A 17,967-nucleotide genomic window follows, 5' to 3' on the forward strand; every position below is an offset into this window, starting at 1 on the left:
GTGTCTTAAACAACAGAAGCTTGTTCTGTCATAGCTCAGTAGGCCAGAGGTCTGGAATCAAGGTGTTAGCAGGGTTTTGCTCCTTCTGAGGGTTCTGGGGAAGACTTCTTGCTTTTCCCAGATTCTATAGGCTCAAATATTGCTTGCCCTATGGCATCATAAAACCATCCTTTGATTTTCCCTCTATGTCTCTGTGTGTTATCTTCTATTCTTATGAGGACTCTCATCAATGAATTCAGGATCACACTAATGCAGTATGATCTCATCTTGACTAATTACGTCTGCAAGATCCTATTTTCAAATAAGGTCACTTTGAGGTTCTGGATCCGTATGACTTTTGGGAGACACTATTGCACCGGTATACTAATGGCCCCTCCCCTGGAACTATTGTGTTTTCTTTTTAAAATTTGCTTAGTGACTTGGATGAACTACTACGGTCAAGCCCTTTCCTCCCCTGCATGCTCCACCCCAGTGTGAAGTCTTCTATAGCACTCCTGGAAGGCACAGCCTTTGGCATGGCCATAGTCACCCTCTGATAGCAGCTGTTCTAGAAGGCCTTTCCAACAGTTTCTTTCCCTAGTTTCCCTGGTAAGCTATCTGTCTCTGTTGGCAAGTATTAGGCTCCACTAATTGCTGCATCAATTTTTTGAAAATGCACTTTATTTTTTAGAGAAGTCTTAGATTCATAGTAACTTGAGTAGGAGGTATAAAGACTTTCCATATGTTCCCTGCTCCCACACATGCATAAGTTCCCCCATTATCAATATCCCCCAACAGAATAGTACATTTGCTGTAATTGATGAACTTGCACTAATACATCGTTATTGTTCAAAGGCTGTAGTTTATATTAAGATTCACTCATGATGTTGTGCCCTCTATGGGTTTTAGCAAACATATAATGGCATTTATCAACCTTTGTGCTATCATACAGAGTAGTTTCACTGGCTTTATGTTTCTCTGTGTTCTTCCTGTCCCTTCTTCCCATTCCCCTAACCCTTGATGACACTGAACTTGAGCTATCTCCATAGTCTGCCCTTCTCTAGAGCATCACATGATTAGGATCACACAGTGTGCTGCATCCTTTCCAGCTGGCTTTTCACTTATGCTTTTATGTTTTTCTCCACATCTTTTCATGGATGAATAGTCATATCTTTTTAGAACTGAAAAATATTCCAATGTCTAGATGTACCACAGTTTATTTATCTATTCATTTACTAAAGAACATCTTTGTTGCTTTTAAATTTTGGCAATTATGAATAAAGCTGCTATAAACATCCATGTGTGGGTTTTTGCACAGACATAAATTCTCTATTCCTTTGGGTAAATACCAAGGTGCACAATTGCTGGATCATATGATAAGACTACATTTAGTTTTATAAAAAACATGCCAAACTGTTTTCCAAGGAGGTGTACCATTTTGCATTCCTACCAGTCATGAATGACAGTTCCCATTGCTCCAAATCTTTGCCAGCATTTGGTATCAGTGTTTTGGATTTTGGCCATTCTAATATATGTGTGGTGAGATCTCATTGTACTAATTTGCATTTTCCTGATTTCATATGATATGAAGCATCTTTTTATAAGCATACTTGCCATCTGTCTCCTTTCCTTGTTGAGATATTTGTTAAGGTCATCGGTCCATTTTACAATCAAGTTGTTTGTTTTCTTATTTTTAAGTTTTAACAGTTCTTTATATATTTTGGATATATCCGATACTCATTTTACAAATATTTATCCCATTCTGTGTCTTTCCTCATTGTCTTAAATTCTATTGTTTTAACAGTACCCTAGGACATAAATTATTTCACAGTCTAATCTAATTAGATTTGGGCCCCTTTACAGGAGTAGATTTTGCAACCAATCTTTGATATTTTTTCTGACCTCAGGAAACCTCTTCTTGTATGTCTCTTTTCTGGATTTTCACAGGAAAACTATCAAGTCTGTAGTTTAGCTTATTGCTCTCATGGACCTGATAGTCTCCTCTTAATTGCTTTCCACCAAAATCTATGTTGTTTTTGAGATCACCCTTAGGCTTGTACTTTATCATACTGTTATAAGCAAAGTGGAACTTCTTCACAGTCTATTATAAGCAGAGCTTCATTAGGGAGTGTTTCAGACTTCTTTGTTCTCAGGGCCTGCCTCTCCCACGTGGCAAAATATTTACAAGCAAGATTCTGGGCAGTGCACTGGTTTCTGTTCTTCTGACCTTGCCTCTTTCAACGTGGAAACTCCATCCCTAAGCAAGCTGGAGTGAGTGATGAATGTCTCAGGCCAACATGACTGAGGTAGAGTTTCTACTCTGAAAGTGGGGGTCGGGGTCACATAGAGGAAAGGATTGCCCAGCCTCTTAACTATAATCTTCTGGAATTCAGCCTCTGTATGATAAAGCTGGATTAGATGAGAAATTTTGACAGCTGGCGTCTCCTGGGGCATATTGTAGCTCTTCCCTGAAACTGGGAGAGAATGAGTCCTCTCTTCTTAGTCAAGCCCAAAAATAGTTAAGTTCTATCATGCTGAGACAGAAACGGGGAAAGAGGGAGTAGTTTGTGGCTCAAGTCCTACAAATTCTTGTTATTATCACTGAGATTTAGTGTATTTTTTGACTATTTTTTCATTTGACATAATCCTTCAAGACAATTACCAGAAATTTTAAATGGTTGCTTTAAAAAATAAATTTAGATACATGTTATTATATTCTGATTATTATAGCAGATACAATGATTTTCCCTTTTTTCTGTTAATTTTTAAAAACTATTTTATGTAGTAATAACACTTAACATGAGAGCCACCCTCTTAACAAATTTAGGTGTACAATACAGTATTGCTGACTATAGGTACAATATTGTACAGCAGGTCTCTAGAAATTATTCATCCTGCTTAACAGAAACTTTATGCTTATTGATTAGTAACCCCCCACTTCCCTTTCCTCTCCCCCTCCACCAGTGCCTGGAAGCCATCATTCCACTCATTGATGCTATGAATTTTACTATTTCAGATACTTTATGTAAGTTACCCACATTATTAAATCCTCACTCCAACTAGTGCATTTACTACCTGTCAACATAGGAATATGTTACAGAATTGTCAGCTATATTTTCCATGATGTACTACCATCCTCATGACCAACATATATTAGAATTGAGAATTTTTGTGTCCCTTTATTTCCCCCCATCCATTCCAAACTCTCCCTCATGGCAACCATCAGTCACTTCTTAGTGTCTACGAATCTACTGCTGCTTTTTTTCATCTGGCTTTCTTTTGTTTTTACATTCCATGAATAAGTGAAATTATAGTATTTGTCTTTCTCCACCTGGCTTATTTCACTTAGCATAATACCCTCTAGGTCTATCCATGTTATTGCAAATGGCAGGATTTCTTTCTTTATTATACGTCATTATATATATGTACCACATCTTCATTATCCATTTATTGTGGATATTTTGGCTGTTTTCCTATCTTGGCTATTGTAAATAATGTGGCCATAATTAGGGGTGCATATATCTTTTTGAATCCAGGATTTTGTTTTCTTTGGGTAAATTTCTAGAAGTGAAATTACTGGGTTATATGGTATTTCTATTTTTAGTTTTTTGAGGAACCTCCATACTGTTGTCTACTGTGGCTACACCAATTTACATTCTCACCAACAGTGTAGAAGGATTTCCTTTTCCCCACATCCTCTCCAACACTTGTTATTTCTTTTATTTTGGATAGTGGCCATTTTAACTGGTGTGAGGTGATATCTCACTGTGGTTTTGATTTGCACTTCCCTGGTAAGACATACGGAGCATCTTTCAATGTGCCTGTTGGCCATATGTATTTCTTTGGAAAAATACCTATTCAATTCCTCCACCCATTTTTAAATTGGATTATTTATTTATTTTTGAGGGGGGTTAAGTTATATGAGTTCCATATATATTATGGATGTTAACCACTTATTAGATAATTTTTTTATAAATATATTTTATAAATATAAATAAATTGTTTATAAATATATAAACACTGTTGATGGTGTCCTTTGCTGTACAAAAGTTTTTTAGTTTGAATTAGTCCTGCTTATTAAATTTTGCTTTTGTTTCCCTTGCTTGGGGAGATATGTCCAGAAAAAAAGTTACTCATGCTATGTTCAAGAGATTCCTACCTATATTTCCTTCTAAGAGTTTTATGGTTTCATGTGTTATGTTTAGGTGTTTAATCCATTTTGAGTCTACTTTTATGTATGGAGTTAGATAGTAATCCAGCTTCATTCTCTTGCATGTAGCTATCCAGTTTTCCCAACACCATTTTTTGAAGAGACTATCTTTTCCCTGTTGCATACTCATGGCTTCTTCATCATATATTAATTGATCATTTACATGTGGGTTTATATCTGGGCTCTCTATTCTGTTCTATGTACCTGTAGGTCTATTTTTATGCTAGTACCATACTGTTTTGATTACTGTAGCTTTGTAGTGTAGCTTGAAGTCAAGGTGTGCAACATCCCCAACTTTGTTCTTATTTCTCAAGATTGTTTTGGTTATTTGGAGTCTTTTGTGGTTTTATATAAATTTTAAGGTTATTTGTTCTAGTTCATTGAAAAATTCCATTGGTATTTTGATAGGGTTTGCATTGAATCTGTAATTATTTTGGGCAGGATGGGCATTTTGACTGTATTCTTCCTATCCATAAGGTTGGGATAGATTTCCATTCATTTGTGTCTTCTTCAGTTTCTTTTGTCAGTGCCTTATAGTACAGGTCTTTCACCTCCTTGGTGGTTTATTCTTAGGTATTTTATTCTTTTTGATGCAATTGTAAATGCAATTGTTTTCCTCATTTCTATTTCTGCTACTTTGTTGCTAGTACACAGGAATGTAACAGATTTCTGTGCATTAATTTTGTATTCTGCAACTTTGCTGAATTCAGTTACTAGTTTTAATAGTTTTTTGGTGGTGTCTTTAGGGTTTTTAATCCATAGTATCATTTCATTTGGAAATAGAGATAGTTTTAACTTTTCCTTACCAATCTGGATAGCTTTTTTCTTTATCTTGTCTCATTGCCATGACTAGGACTTCCAGGACTATGTTGAATAAAAGTGGTGAGAGTTGATATCCCGGTCTTTTTCTCAGTCTTAGTGGAAAAGCTTTCAACTTTGCACCATTGAGTAGCTTTGGGTTTGTCATACGTGGTCTCTATTATGTTGAGATACATTTCATTCATACCCATTTTGTTGAGAGTTTTTATTATGAATGGATGTGGAGTTTTGTCAAATGCTTTCTCAGCATCTGTTGAGGGGATCATGCAGTTTTTATCCTCCTTTTTGTTACTGTGGTGTATGATACTGATTGATTTATGAATATTGTCTATCCTTGCATCCCTGGAATAAATCCCACTTGGTTATGATAAATGATCCTTTTGATGTATTTTTGAATTCAGTTTGCTAATATTTTGTTGATGATTTTTGCATCTATGTTCATTGGGGATATTCTATAATTTTCTTTTTTGTAGTGCTTTTGTTTTCTTTTGGTGTTAGAGTGATGGTGTCCTCATAGAATGAATTTGTAAGTATTTATTCCTTTCTTACTTTTTGGTATACTTTAAGAAGGATGGGTATTAGCTGTTCTTGAAATGTTTGGTAGAATTCAGCTGTGAAGCCACCTGTTCCCAGTATTTTGTTTGTTAGGAGTTTTTTATTTCCAATTCAATTTCATTACTGGTGATTAGTCTGTTTAGATTTTCTGCTTCTTCCTGGGTCAGTCTTGGAAGGTTCTAGTTTTCTTGGAATTTTTCTGGTTATTCTAGGTTGTCCAATATATTAGCATATTTTTTCATAGAATTCTCTAATAATCCTTTGTACTTCTGTGGTGTGAGTTGTAATTATTCCTTTTTTGTTTCTGACTTTATTTGTGTCTACTCTATTTTTTTCTTGATAAGACTTGCTAGGGGGTTGTCTATTTTATTTATTTTCTTGAAGATCCAGCTCCTGGTTTCATTGTTCTTTTATATTATTTTTTCTTCTCTATTTCTGCTATGACTTTTATTATGTCCCTCCTTCTACTAACTTTGGGTTTCATTTGTTCTTCTTTTTCTCGTTTCTATAGTTGTGCATTTGGACTGTTTATTTGGGATAGTTCTTTTTCTCGAGGTAGGCCTGTATTGTTATGTACTTCCCTCTTAGAACCACTTTTGTGGCAACCCCCAAATTTTGAACTGTTGAATTTTTGTTTTTATTTGTCTGTATGTATTGCTTGATTTCTACTATGATTTGTTCATTGATCCATTGGTTATTTAGAAACATGTTGTTTATCCTTTATGTGTTTCTGGGTTTTTTTGTTTCATTTTGGTTTTTTCATGTAATTTATATCTATTTTCATACCACTGTGGTTCAAAAAGTTGCTTGATACAATTTCAATCTTTTTTAATTTAGTGAGGCTCTTTTCATAGCTGAACATGAGATGATCTATTCTGGAAAATGCTTCACGTGTACTTGAGAAAGTTATATATCCTGCTGCTTTGGGGGAAATATTCTGTATATCTCTGTCAAGTCCATGCGATTGAATGTGTTGTTCAGTTCCTTTGTTTCCTTATTTATTTTCTGTGTGGATGATCTGTCCATTGGTGTAAGTAAGGTGTTAAAGTCTTCCAAAATGCTAGAGTTGCAGTCTATTTCTCTCTTTAGTTCTGTTAGTATTTGTTTTACATATTTAGGTGCACCTATGTTGGGTGCATAGATATTTATTTTATCCTTTTGTTGGACTGATCTTTTATCATTATGTAATGTCCTTCTTTGTCTCGTTACTTTCTTTGTTTTGAAATCTATTTTATTGATATAAATACTGTTACTTATGCTTTTTGCTCCCTATTATTGCATGAAATATCTTTTTCCACCTCTTCACTTTCACTCTCTGTATGCCATTAGGTCTGAAGTATGTCTCCCATAGGCAGCATATAGATGGGTCTTGTGTCTTTATCCATCCGCCATCCTATGTCTTCTGATTGGTACATTCAGTCCAACTACATTTAATGTAGTTATGGATAGGTATGTACTTACTGCTATTTTATTAATTATTTGTTTGTTTTTGTACTTCTCTTTGTTCCTTTTTCCCTCTTTTACAATCTTCTCTTGTTATTTGATGGTTTTCTTTAGTGTTGTGATTGATTTCCTTTTTAAAATTTTTTTGTGTATCTATTACAGGCTTTAGGTTTGTGGTTACCATAAGTTTCATGGTTACTTTCTTAAATATATTAACAGTTTATATTAAATTGTTTATCACTCTATTTCAACCACAATCTAAAAATACTTTTTTATTCTTCCTCCTCCACACTTTAAGTATTAGATGTCATATTCTGTATTTTTTATATACCCCTTGACTGATTTTGTGTATAGTTGGTTTTACTCCTTTTGTTTTGTTTTGTTTTGTTTTTGATTCATATGTGCTTACTAAGTAATTGTTCTACCTCCTTTATTATGGGCATATTTTCACTGGTGATGAATATTTTGGCTTAAGAACATTTCCATCTGCAGAAGTTCCTTTAACATATCTTGTAAGGCCAGTTTAGTGGTGGTCAATTCCTTTAGCTTTTGTTTATCTGGGAAATCTCTCCTTCAATTCTAAAAGATAACCTTGCTGGATAGAGAATTCTTGGTTGAAGGTGCTTTTGTTTCAGTACATTAAATATTTCATGCCACTCCCATCTGGCCTACAAAGTTTCTGCTTAGAAGTCTGCTGATGACCTAATGGGGCTTCCTTTATAAGTAATTTTTTGCCTGTCTTTAGCTGCTTTCAATACCCACTCTTTATCCTTAATCTTTGTCATTTTAATTATTATATGTCTTTGTGTTATCTTCCTGAGGTTTCTTACATTAGGGGCTCTCTCTGCTTCCAGGACCTGGATGTCTATCTCTTTCCCCAGATTGGGGAAGTTTTCAGGAATTATTTCATCAAGGAGACTTTCTACTCCTTTATTTCTCTCCTCTCCTTCTGGTAGCCCTATAATGCAAATATTGTTTCGTTTGATGTTGCTACAGATTCTTTTTTTCTCTCTGTTCCTCATCTTTGTTATTTCCATGTTCCCTAATTTACATCTCATTGATTGATTGTCTCTTCTACTTGTAGCAATCAATTATTCATTCCCTCCATTGTACTTTTCATTTCAGTTATTGTTTTCTTCAGCACTGAGTGGCTTTTCAGATCTTCTATCTTTTTGTTGAAATCCTCCCTGAGATTGTCAATACTTTTCTGTAGATCATTAAACATACTGATGATGATTAGTTTAAAATCTTTATCAAGAAGATTGGTGATTAGCCCTTTTTCTGGTGTCTTATCCTGTATTTTTGTTTGGAACATATTCTTCTTTCTTCTCATTTTGTCTGAGTTTTTGTGTTTCTTCCTTTCTATTAGATAGAGTCACTATGCCTCATGGTATAGAGAATAATGGCTTTAAGAAGGTGTCCTGTGGTTCTGAGAACCTCAAGACTCTTTATTCACCGGTGCCTGGTTCTTTTTTTGTGTGGAGCCCCAGTTGCTATTGGTGGGCCATGGTCTGGGCCATGTTTCTGCCTGTCTATGGCAGTTGCTGATCCCTGTCAGCAGAGGCCTTTGTGAGCCTTGGTGCTACTCCTGGGATCATCATGGGTGGGACTGCCTTTCTGCCTGTCTGCTAACAGTGGCTGATCTCAGTCTGCTGTGGCTGGTGGCTTGCCTCAGCTGGCCATTTGTGTGCCATGTAGTGGCATTTATGCTAGGACTGTTATGGATGGGGCTGCCCTCTGCCTGCTCTGCGCTGATGGCATGACAGCACTGTTAGGCTGGTGGAGTGGGCAGGTGGGTGCAGAGTAGAGTACAGAATAGGAGGAAGGAACATTTGGAGCTGGCTCCTATAGATACCTACACAGTGGGGCTGAGTGATGGCTTAGAAAGCTGGGAAAGCCTTTCTCTGCTTGCCAGGCAGAAAATTCTGAACACTGCTGGGCCAAGCAGGCCAGGTGGGAAGGAAGTAAGGTGTGCAGGGTAGGATCTTGGAGCTGAGCTGCCAGTGCAGGGGACAGAGCATTTGAGGCTTGCTTCTGTGGGCACCTGACAAGTTGGGCTGAGGAAGTGCTGGGAAAGTGTCGTCCACCTGCTCTTTCTTCTCTGGAGAGTCTCCCTCACACCCCTACTCTGCTAGCACCCTTCCCACTGCTGGTAAATCTTTCAAACTGCTGCCTCTGTATTGGGTCTCAGCAGGACTGTCAGAGCGTGCCTTCCCTCCACAACTGGCAGGAGTCTCAGCTTTCCAGAGTGCTCTAACTCTCCTTAGTGTCCAGCCCTTTTAGACACCACAGCCCAATGTGATGAAAACTTGAGTTCCTAGAAAAGATCTCTGGGTCAGGTGTGCAGAGCTCCTGACCACTTAGACCCTCCTCACTGTGTTCCTCTCCTCACTGTGTACCCTCCTCACTGTGTTCCTCTCCCTACCACTTGTGGGCTGGGTTGGAGAAAGGGCTTGGGTCCTGCTCAGTCACAGCTCTGCCACTGTACCCCTCTCTGTGTGGTCTCCTCTTCTTCACCAGGTATAATTGGTCTGTTCTTCAATCTTCAGGTCATTTTCAGGGTTAGTTCTATTTGCTAGGAGTGTGTAGGTAGAGGTTTCTACCTTGCCTTCCTGCTCCACCATCTTTCAGCTCCTGCTACATTTTCTTGTAATAAAGTATATCTTCAACCAATCTTTGCTTTTGTTAGAACACATACCATTTAAAATAGTATGAAGCAATAATATTGAAAATCTTTGTGAGAGTTGATTTGCTTTTACTCTTTGGAACCTTGATACATATCTAACAGTCACACAAATATGCTATAATATACATTTTATACTGATTACCCATCAAAGAAACAGCAAGAATGAGACAAACTGATGTATATAGTATCTTATGTGATGTAGCAGCAAAAAAAGGGACTAGATAATATTATAACATCTTATATATTAAAAAATTGAAGCTAAGAAGTTTAAGTGACATGTCCATGGTCAAATAAATTGATCAGGGGTGGATCTTAAGGAAACCATTTCCTTCACTTCCCAGTTGAAATCCTACATGTGATTTTTCACACACTCCATAAAGGAGTAATTACAAGGCTTTTCCTGAGAAACCACATGAGGAATAGCTGCCCTCCATACAGGAAACAGTATACAGCCAGTGAACTGCAGTTTCTGGAAGTAGTAGTTAGGGACTCAAGGGCAGTAGAGCACTGAATCAAGTGTGAGGCTTCACTGAGCTCAGAGCCCTGTGGGACTTCACAGGTCACACATCCATGCTGCTATCCCTGCCTCTGTTACATTAAATAGCTCATCATATGCACATCAGGACATTTTGTGTCCCCACACTTCTACTCAGTGGTTCCCTTGGGTTTTCCTCATCTCCACCTAGAAACTTCCTAGTCATCCTTCAATACTCAGACTTCCATGATACAACAGAGACTGTCCCCTGTCCTCTGTGCAGTCAGAGCCCTTGCAGATACCTTTAGTGTAATGTAAAATTACCATATGTACTGCATTAGAATTGTTTATGGCTTCTGTCTTTTTAGTTAATTGATAAACTTTTTAAGTGCAAGGATCTATACTTTTACATTATACTTTTACTATTCAACAACAGGGTTTGGTATGTTGCCTAGCATGTAACTATGGAAGGATAAAAGGAAGAAAAGGAGGAAAACTAAGAAATTAATAATCTTCTTTGACCCCCTAAATTTCTGTTTTTAAGTAAAATTTTGAAACTTCACTAGCTTTATGTATATTAAATATCACTTAACCAAACTATTTCAGTCATCCAAGAAAGGTTAAACATAGCAAAGTTATAGAGACATATTATTAGAAGTAATTTTTACCTGTTTAAATTACAAAACGTCACAGCTGGGAACTCGATCTTTTCCACATACTGAACCTCTACGGCTGTTGTGGTCGGCCATGTGAAGTAGTTAGCCAAGCGACAATGGATCTGCCATATCACTACTGAGACTGAGCCCAGGACCACCACCAGCCAGATCACCTTGCGAATTCTGCTCCGGTTCCGAACAATATTATGTATGCCATGAAAGGAAGTGGAGATGGCAAAGTCATGGTCAAACTTCTCTCGGTCAGTGGGAGATGGTAGTGATTTCTTTGAAAGGCAGAGCTTTATCTTTTCCAAGAGTCCTTCATTTTAATAAAATGATTAAATAAGCAAACAAAAAAGTAATGAGGTAAAAACCTTAATGCTATTTGTGAAAAACACAACGCATATATAAATTAGAACAGGCTACCCTTTTTATGTGTAATACATAAGGAGCCAAGTTAATCTGCAGTTGCACGGTATTTTTAGGTATCAAGAAATAGAAGTGTTGACTGCATGGGTCTAATAAGAATATGCTAATTATATTCAGAATATGCCTCTTGCTAATGCAAATCTATTAGTGCCATAAGATTGACATGCTGTTACTTTCAATTTCAAAACCAACGCACCTTGAGTGGGTTGCTTACCACAACTCATAACCTATAAAATATTAACTCTAATTTAAAATGACTTCTTCTAGCTGAAGAATCACAAAGTCCCTTAGATGTCACAAACAAGATTAGGCTGATTCTTCTGTGTCACAAGTGAGGTTAAAAAAGGATTTGATTCTTCAATTAATCTCAGACATACGGTGGTGTATTGTACGGCTGAATGTAATTTCCATAGCTTTCTATGCTTCAGTACACAACTCTTCTATTTCATTTGGTTCTTTAGTCAGAATGTTTAAAGTTGCATTATTGGGTAAGTAGTCTATTTTCTACCTCCTTAAAATGTGTATTCATCCCCTTAAGACTATCAGTAATCAACCAAATCATATTTATCACTATTAATAAGGATTGGTAAAGGGGACCCTAAAATTTTTATGGCAACATATAGCATATTCAGAATTTTCTTTTGGTTTAATGTGTTTTCATTTTTCTGTAAGAGAAGACATGGAGAATTCCTGTGCCCAGGGAAGGATGTAATACAGTTCCAAGGATGAGGTGGGCTTTGAAACAGAGAGATCAGGCTTCTGGTCTAGGCCTTGCCTCTTGTAATCTCTGCTGCTTTAGCCAAGTTTCTTAATCTTTCTAATACTTTATTGCTCTCCTGTCGAATGGAAGCAGCAGACTCAAGAGTTTGTTGTGAATATTAAATAAGTTAATACCTGGGAATGGCTGGGCACACTACCTGGACCATAATACATACTCAGTTAGTGTTAGTTATTTTTGTTATCTTGCTAATTAGTAATTATGTGGTAAATGGTAACAAATTCAGGGAATTTTTAAACACTGTCTAAAATTCTCATTTAAGAAATGAGCAAGAAATAAGTTCTTAATGGCCTAAAAAATACTCATAATTGGGTGAATTATCTTTTATATCCTTGGCTTCAATTCAAGAAATATTTTCTGTCTGCTAATCAGCATTTATTTACTTTTAAAAGCTTTCAAGTGTTACTTATCATTAAATTATTATTTATTACTTCATAAGTCTCCAATCAATTACCTAAGCTTAAGTCATGGGGTATATAATGATATATCAAAGGCAACTATGAACATTTTCTAAGGGAATCCATTTCATTTGCAAGGTGTTAGGACATGATAACAAATTATATTATTATTATTATTGTACAGAAACTATACACTAAGCAGAAAATTGTGTATTAATCTGATAAGCTTGAATTTGGAATAAAATTTTACAAAAACCCTGCATATAACTTTCAATATGGAATTAAATTGGGGCATTATTTTATATATATATGTGTGTGTGTGTGTACATATTCATATAATATATACACATGCAAAGAGAGAGAAAGAGAAATTGACAAACCAACCCAGTCCCAGGGCAAAATCAGAAATGTAAGAAAAGCTATTATTATTAATCATCATCAAAATAAATTTAATAGTGCTTTTGGTTGAATTATTTATCCATTCCAAGCACATATGAAGAACTGACTCTGACAGGAGACCTCAGCCTCTGGGTAGCTGGCAGCCTTCTAGTATAGATGCCTAAGCAGTTCGAAGGGAAGAGTAAACTACTAATTGGTAAATGGCCAAACAAAGTACTGTTGGTTACAAGCATTACACCCAAAAATGTAAGTTTCAAGTTGATCTATTTACGTTTTGAAAGCCTTCGTCTTTACTGGGGTCTTCTGAGCCATTTGGGTTTTCAAAGGGTTGGGGTTGTTTCTAATATTATTTTAGATGAATAGTGAAGAAACAAGGTGGTGTACTACTATGAGGAAGATTAAAATTGGTTTCTTAAGGGGCCCACCAGCCTGCAGAGCAGGAAACTTCTTACCTTCCTGATAGAGTATATACTGGGTGATTTTGGCAGGTGGCCCTTGCATTGATACTGATCCTTACAGAAACATTTTGAGGAATGTCAAACAAGTTTTGCTGTATTTTACAATATCACTTGTAGGCACATGATAAACAGAAACCAAAACAAAGTAAAACTAAAAAACAGATTCTAGCCCATAGTAATATTTTACAGCTATTTTCAAATCCCTCATATACATTCTCCTTTTCCTAAGCAGGTGTATTATTGATATTTTATCGAAGTAATATTAGAAATCAAATTTCCCAAAAGAAAAAGATAATCCCCCTTTCCCTTTGCTAATTTCTAGCCTTTAGAAATGAAAATTGTTAAGTGTTCTGCGCTTTTGCTCCTTACCTTTCTTTGCATATGCTTGTGATTTCTCAATCTGCTCCATTTGCAATGTCAGGCGGCAGGAGGCCTTGGCGTGTATTGAATTTTCATCAATAACCATATTCATTTTGTGGCCTTTATATAAAATACAACAGTTGAGGTTGTAAAACGTGGGGAGCAATTTAAATGTTTGTGTTGCTATGTTTTGCCTCATAAAACACATAATCTGCAAAGCAAAAATGCTGGCAGAACCAGCTATGGGCATTTATGCACTGATGGAAAGCTATGGATAGAGTGAAACCAAAAGATAGAATTAGGGAACCATTTTCTCAGAATTAAAGGGAAAATACTTACAAATATCTGTGGTTTTGGAGTTGTTCCTGACCAGGCTAGTGATATTCAAATGACTCCCCTTGGAGAGCTCTCCTTAGCTTTTATTTCTACCTCTTTCTCTATACCACTTTAAATTGAAATGCAATTAGAATGAAATCTTGGGAATAAAGTTATTGAACTGGTTGAAGTTTCTTAGTAATAGATTAAGCTGTCTTAAACAGAAATAGTGACAAAATAAAACACTAGAAAATATTTTCTCAAGAAGAAATGATTGCTGAAAGCCATACAAATTCAACAGAGCACAAAGACCAATTATTTGTTCATATTAACATTTTTGAGAAATTGTTAGAATTTATTATAAAAAATAATAAACTGGTGAATGTGCATTCGGGTGTATAAATAGCACCACCTCTTGACACAACTGAGGAATTGCATGTATGTCTACTTGGGGCATTTTAGAATTGCCAAGGTAATATTTTATAACTACATAACCACTAACCATTAACTTGGTTAGATATAATATTTTACATAGATTTCCTTGGAAACTTAGTACTATAGGTTAAAATTAGTCTTATGGGGAGGCGCTAAGAAGTTTCAAGGGAGGTAAATGGATGCTCTGGGAAAGCTTCCACAACTATCAAATTAAAGATTTCAGGAAGAGGGTCAGTGTCATGATGTATGAGTTTCCCCATTAAAACTCTCTTCTTTGGGGTTAAAAATTACAATTACAACTTCAGCTAAAGATTTTTAAAATTCAGGTACTCCTGAGAGGAACGACAGCTAACTAACTCACCCCTCCACCCTTCCTTCCCTTGGCTGTCTGCTTTCCTTTCTTCTTCTTAACGTATTTCCACAGTGCGCCTTATGGTGAATAAGGTTACAGATCAGTGTGCTAAGTAGGCCAGTAATCCGTCATTCACTGCTTGAACTTCTAAGGGCAGAGACAGTAGCTGACTCAAGCCGGGGCGAGACTAAGGCAGTGGGACTAGTACCGAGAGAGTAGGCGGCGGGACAGTAGCAAGGAAGGCAGGGAGAGGGCGCAAGTCATGGAAGAAAAATGAAGAGAAAAACAGAGGGTCTTCCAAAGCTCTATTTTATCTGCTTCACAATTTAACCAAGGCTCAGGAATAATCAGACATTTTCTTTAAAAAGTTCATTTCACGTTTTCACTTCCTCTTTCTTCTAGCCCACAACCTCTAGTTACTTCCCTACTGTGCCTTTGTGCATTACAGGGGGAGAAAAAGAGTGAACCAGAGAGAAGGCAAGAAGGCAGGCAAGATCTCTCCATTTCTTGCCCACCCTTTATTTGACAAAGAATAAAGAAAAGAAAGTATCTTCTTGTTTTTATTTGCTCAAACTAGTTCCTTCCTCTCTTCTGTGACATTTAAAAGTGATGAATGTTTCTTCTTGATTGCCCTGATCTGATACTTTCTTATTTCTCTTCTACTTTAAAATGAATTTACCGACACTGTTTCCTTTTCTTCTTCTCTCCTCAGTCATAAAATTACTCGACTCTCACTCCTCCATTAGCGACTGTGAGTAAATTCGAATTCCATCTTTGTCCAGTGAAGAAACATCCCTGCTATTTGCCTTCATCTTCCATTTGAAATCAAAGCCCAGTAACCCATCCCATAATCTCTTGTTTCTTTTTTGCTGTACAACTTGAACTCTTTACGTTATCTCATGAAAAATGCACACGGAGGCTCCCGCTTTCCTTCCTCCTACTCTCCCTCCTTCTTGCAGCTGATTTGCAGAGCAGGTACATTTGGTAAAAGAGATTCAAATTCCTTCAATCACCATTCCCCAACATGCACACAAATACAAAGGTGGTAAGTAAATGCAGTCAGGACCTAGAGAGTTCTGAGTTATCATTATTCACCACCCTTGCACAAGGGATATCAACAGAAAATCACTCATTACTACTGATAAATGCAAGGATGAAATAAAAATGAATGGATAGAAAAAAATTCCTTTTATGTGAACTTGCATTTGAATTGAGGGCATAAGCAGCATAAATAATTTTATACAGTATCTACAGAAGTGTATTCTGGCCAGTACTAGTTACACAGACACATATGTCTTATTATTACACAGACACATGAATATGTCTTATTGTATTTCCCTGTTATCTTATTTGTATGGGTTTTTAATAAAAATGTTGCTCCTATTGAACGGGCATATATCTAAAGGTAAAAAAAAAAAGTCATATTTGGCTACTACTCTTAAATTTAGCTTTGAATTAAAACTTTGTATTTTACCTTCTGTTTGGGGCCATGCATAATCATTAATAGTAATGCAATTTCTTTTTAGATTTAGATAAATTTGATAAAGACTACAGGGTCTGCAAAAAAAAGACAGTGTAAAGAATACTTTTTCTTTTATTGGAAGTAGATATTTTTTCTTCATAGTCTTGGTAAGAGAAACCAAAACAAACTCACAACTTAGCATGTTTTTGGTAAATACTTCAATAGTGTCTTGCTTTGAGTTTGTAATAATACAAAAAAGCAGAACTGATACTATTTTCTGTTACACCCTATGTGTAAGCATGGTTAATTAGTGCTTTTGTATGCATTACAGTCTATTCTTTCGAAAGACACTAGGTGGAAGAAATTAGCCACCGTAAAATATCTATTCAAAGCAAATAAATTCATTCACTAAAATGATAGCATTTAGTGTAGAAAGGAATCTTAAGATATCACTCCAACGCTTATTGCCATCCCTTACCCTCACCTATTTAAATTAGGAGGACACTCAGACATGAGAAGAAAGACTGTAAGCCCCACAAAGGCAGGACTCGTCTGTTTTCTTTGCTAATCTATCCAAGTAAGGAGAAAAATGTCTGCCAGACAGGAGGTAGTCAATAAACATTTGATGAATAAATGAAAGTTTGTCCTAACCTTTAATTTTTCTCATTATACACACTACCATGACATAAAACAATTATTGTAATTTTTTTCCACACTTTCATTTTGAAAAGTGCAAACTTATAGTAGGGCTGCAAAAATTGTGCAAAGAATACCTATATACTCTTTATCATATTCACTAATTTTTAACATTTTCCAGCAACTACTTTATCTTTACCTTTAAATGCATCAGCCTCTTACCTCTTACAATAATGGGCATCCTCCTGCACAGACACAATATAAAAATCTCACTCAGGAAACTTAACTTTGATACAGCATTATTATTTAATATGCATTCCATACTCAAAATTTCCAAATTCTTTCCAAAAAGAAGTTTATTTTATTTGTCCAACACTGAATCCCATCAAGGATTAGGAACTGCATTCAGTTGTCATGTCTGTTTAGTCATCTTTAATCCAGAGCACTTCCCTAGCCATTACTTTTTTTTTCCCCTCCATTTTCTCATTACATTGCTATTTTTGAAGAATTCATTTCAGATGTTTTACATAATGCTTCTCAGTTCTGAGTTGCACAGTGTCTTCTTCATAAGTAGGCTCAGATCAAATATTTAAGGTCATTGGAGAACCACATAGGTGATGTGCATCCTTCACAAGCCATCAAGGAGCATGTGATCGCAGTTTCTCCTGTTCTCGGTGACAGTGAGTTTGATCTCTTAGTCAATGCAGTGCCTGTCAGATTTCTCCTTTGTAAATGGACCGTTTCCCGTTGGTGATTAATAAGTAACCTCTGGGAGTAGTTCTCTGAAACTAGAATATCTTGTTCCCAACCTCTCACGCAATGATTTTAGCATAAGTCAATTAAGTCTTTTCTGAATTAAGTGTTTACAAAATGATAATATTCTATTGTTATTTCTATATTTTTTGTTGAAATTCTTCTGAAAATAAGAGCTTCAGCTTCTGATCTTCCTGGGTTTTTTGTTTGATGAATGAATTACTTTATAATTTTATACATTAATTCTTTTCTCTATGGTTGGTCATTTAAGGAATGCTGCCCTCAACTCAGGAGTGAATGGAATTGACCTATCGATTTGTTTATTTTTGGGGGCAAGTGAGACAATGCTAAACTATGTGTTTCAGCTCT

The 17,967-nt window shown here is 36.2% G+C and overlaps 1 protein-coding gene across 1 annotated transcript in view; it reads right to left on the minus strand.

Annotated features, from left to right (window-relative positions):
• Positions 1-13,756, minus strand: part of ASIC5 (acid sensing ion channel subunit family member 5) — a 43,055-nt gene extending 29,299 nt beyond the window's left edge. The window contains exons 1-2 of the mRNA XM_036887879.2: positions 13,655-13,756; positions 10,836-11,142 (exon numbers count right to left, since the gene is read on the minus strand). Of these exons, the coding sequence (XP_036743774.2) occupies positions 10,836-11,142; positions 13,655-13,751 (404 nt within the window). The 5' untranslated portion in view covers positions 13,752-13,756. The remainder of the gene's footprint in view (positions 1-10,835; positions 11,143-13,654) is intronic.
• Positions 13,757-17,967: the final 4,211 nt, after the last annotated feature.

The sequence above is a fragment of the Manis pentadactyla genome, chromosome 1 (genome assembly GCF_030020395.1).
Source record: "Manis pentadactyla isolate mManPen7 chromosome 1, mManPen7.hap1, whole genome shotgun sequence".
Classification (NCBI taxonomy): Eukaryota; Metazoa; Chordata; class Mammalia; order Pholidota; family Manidae; genus Manis; species Manis pentadactyla.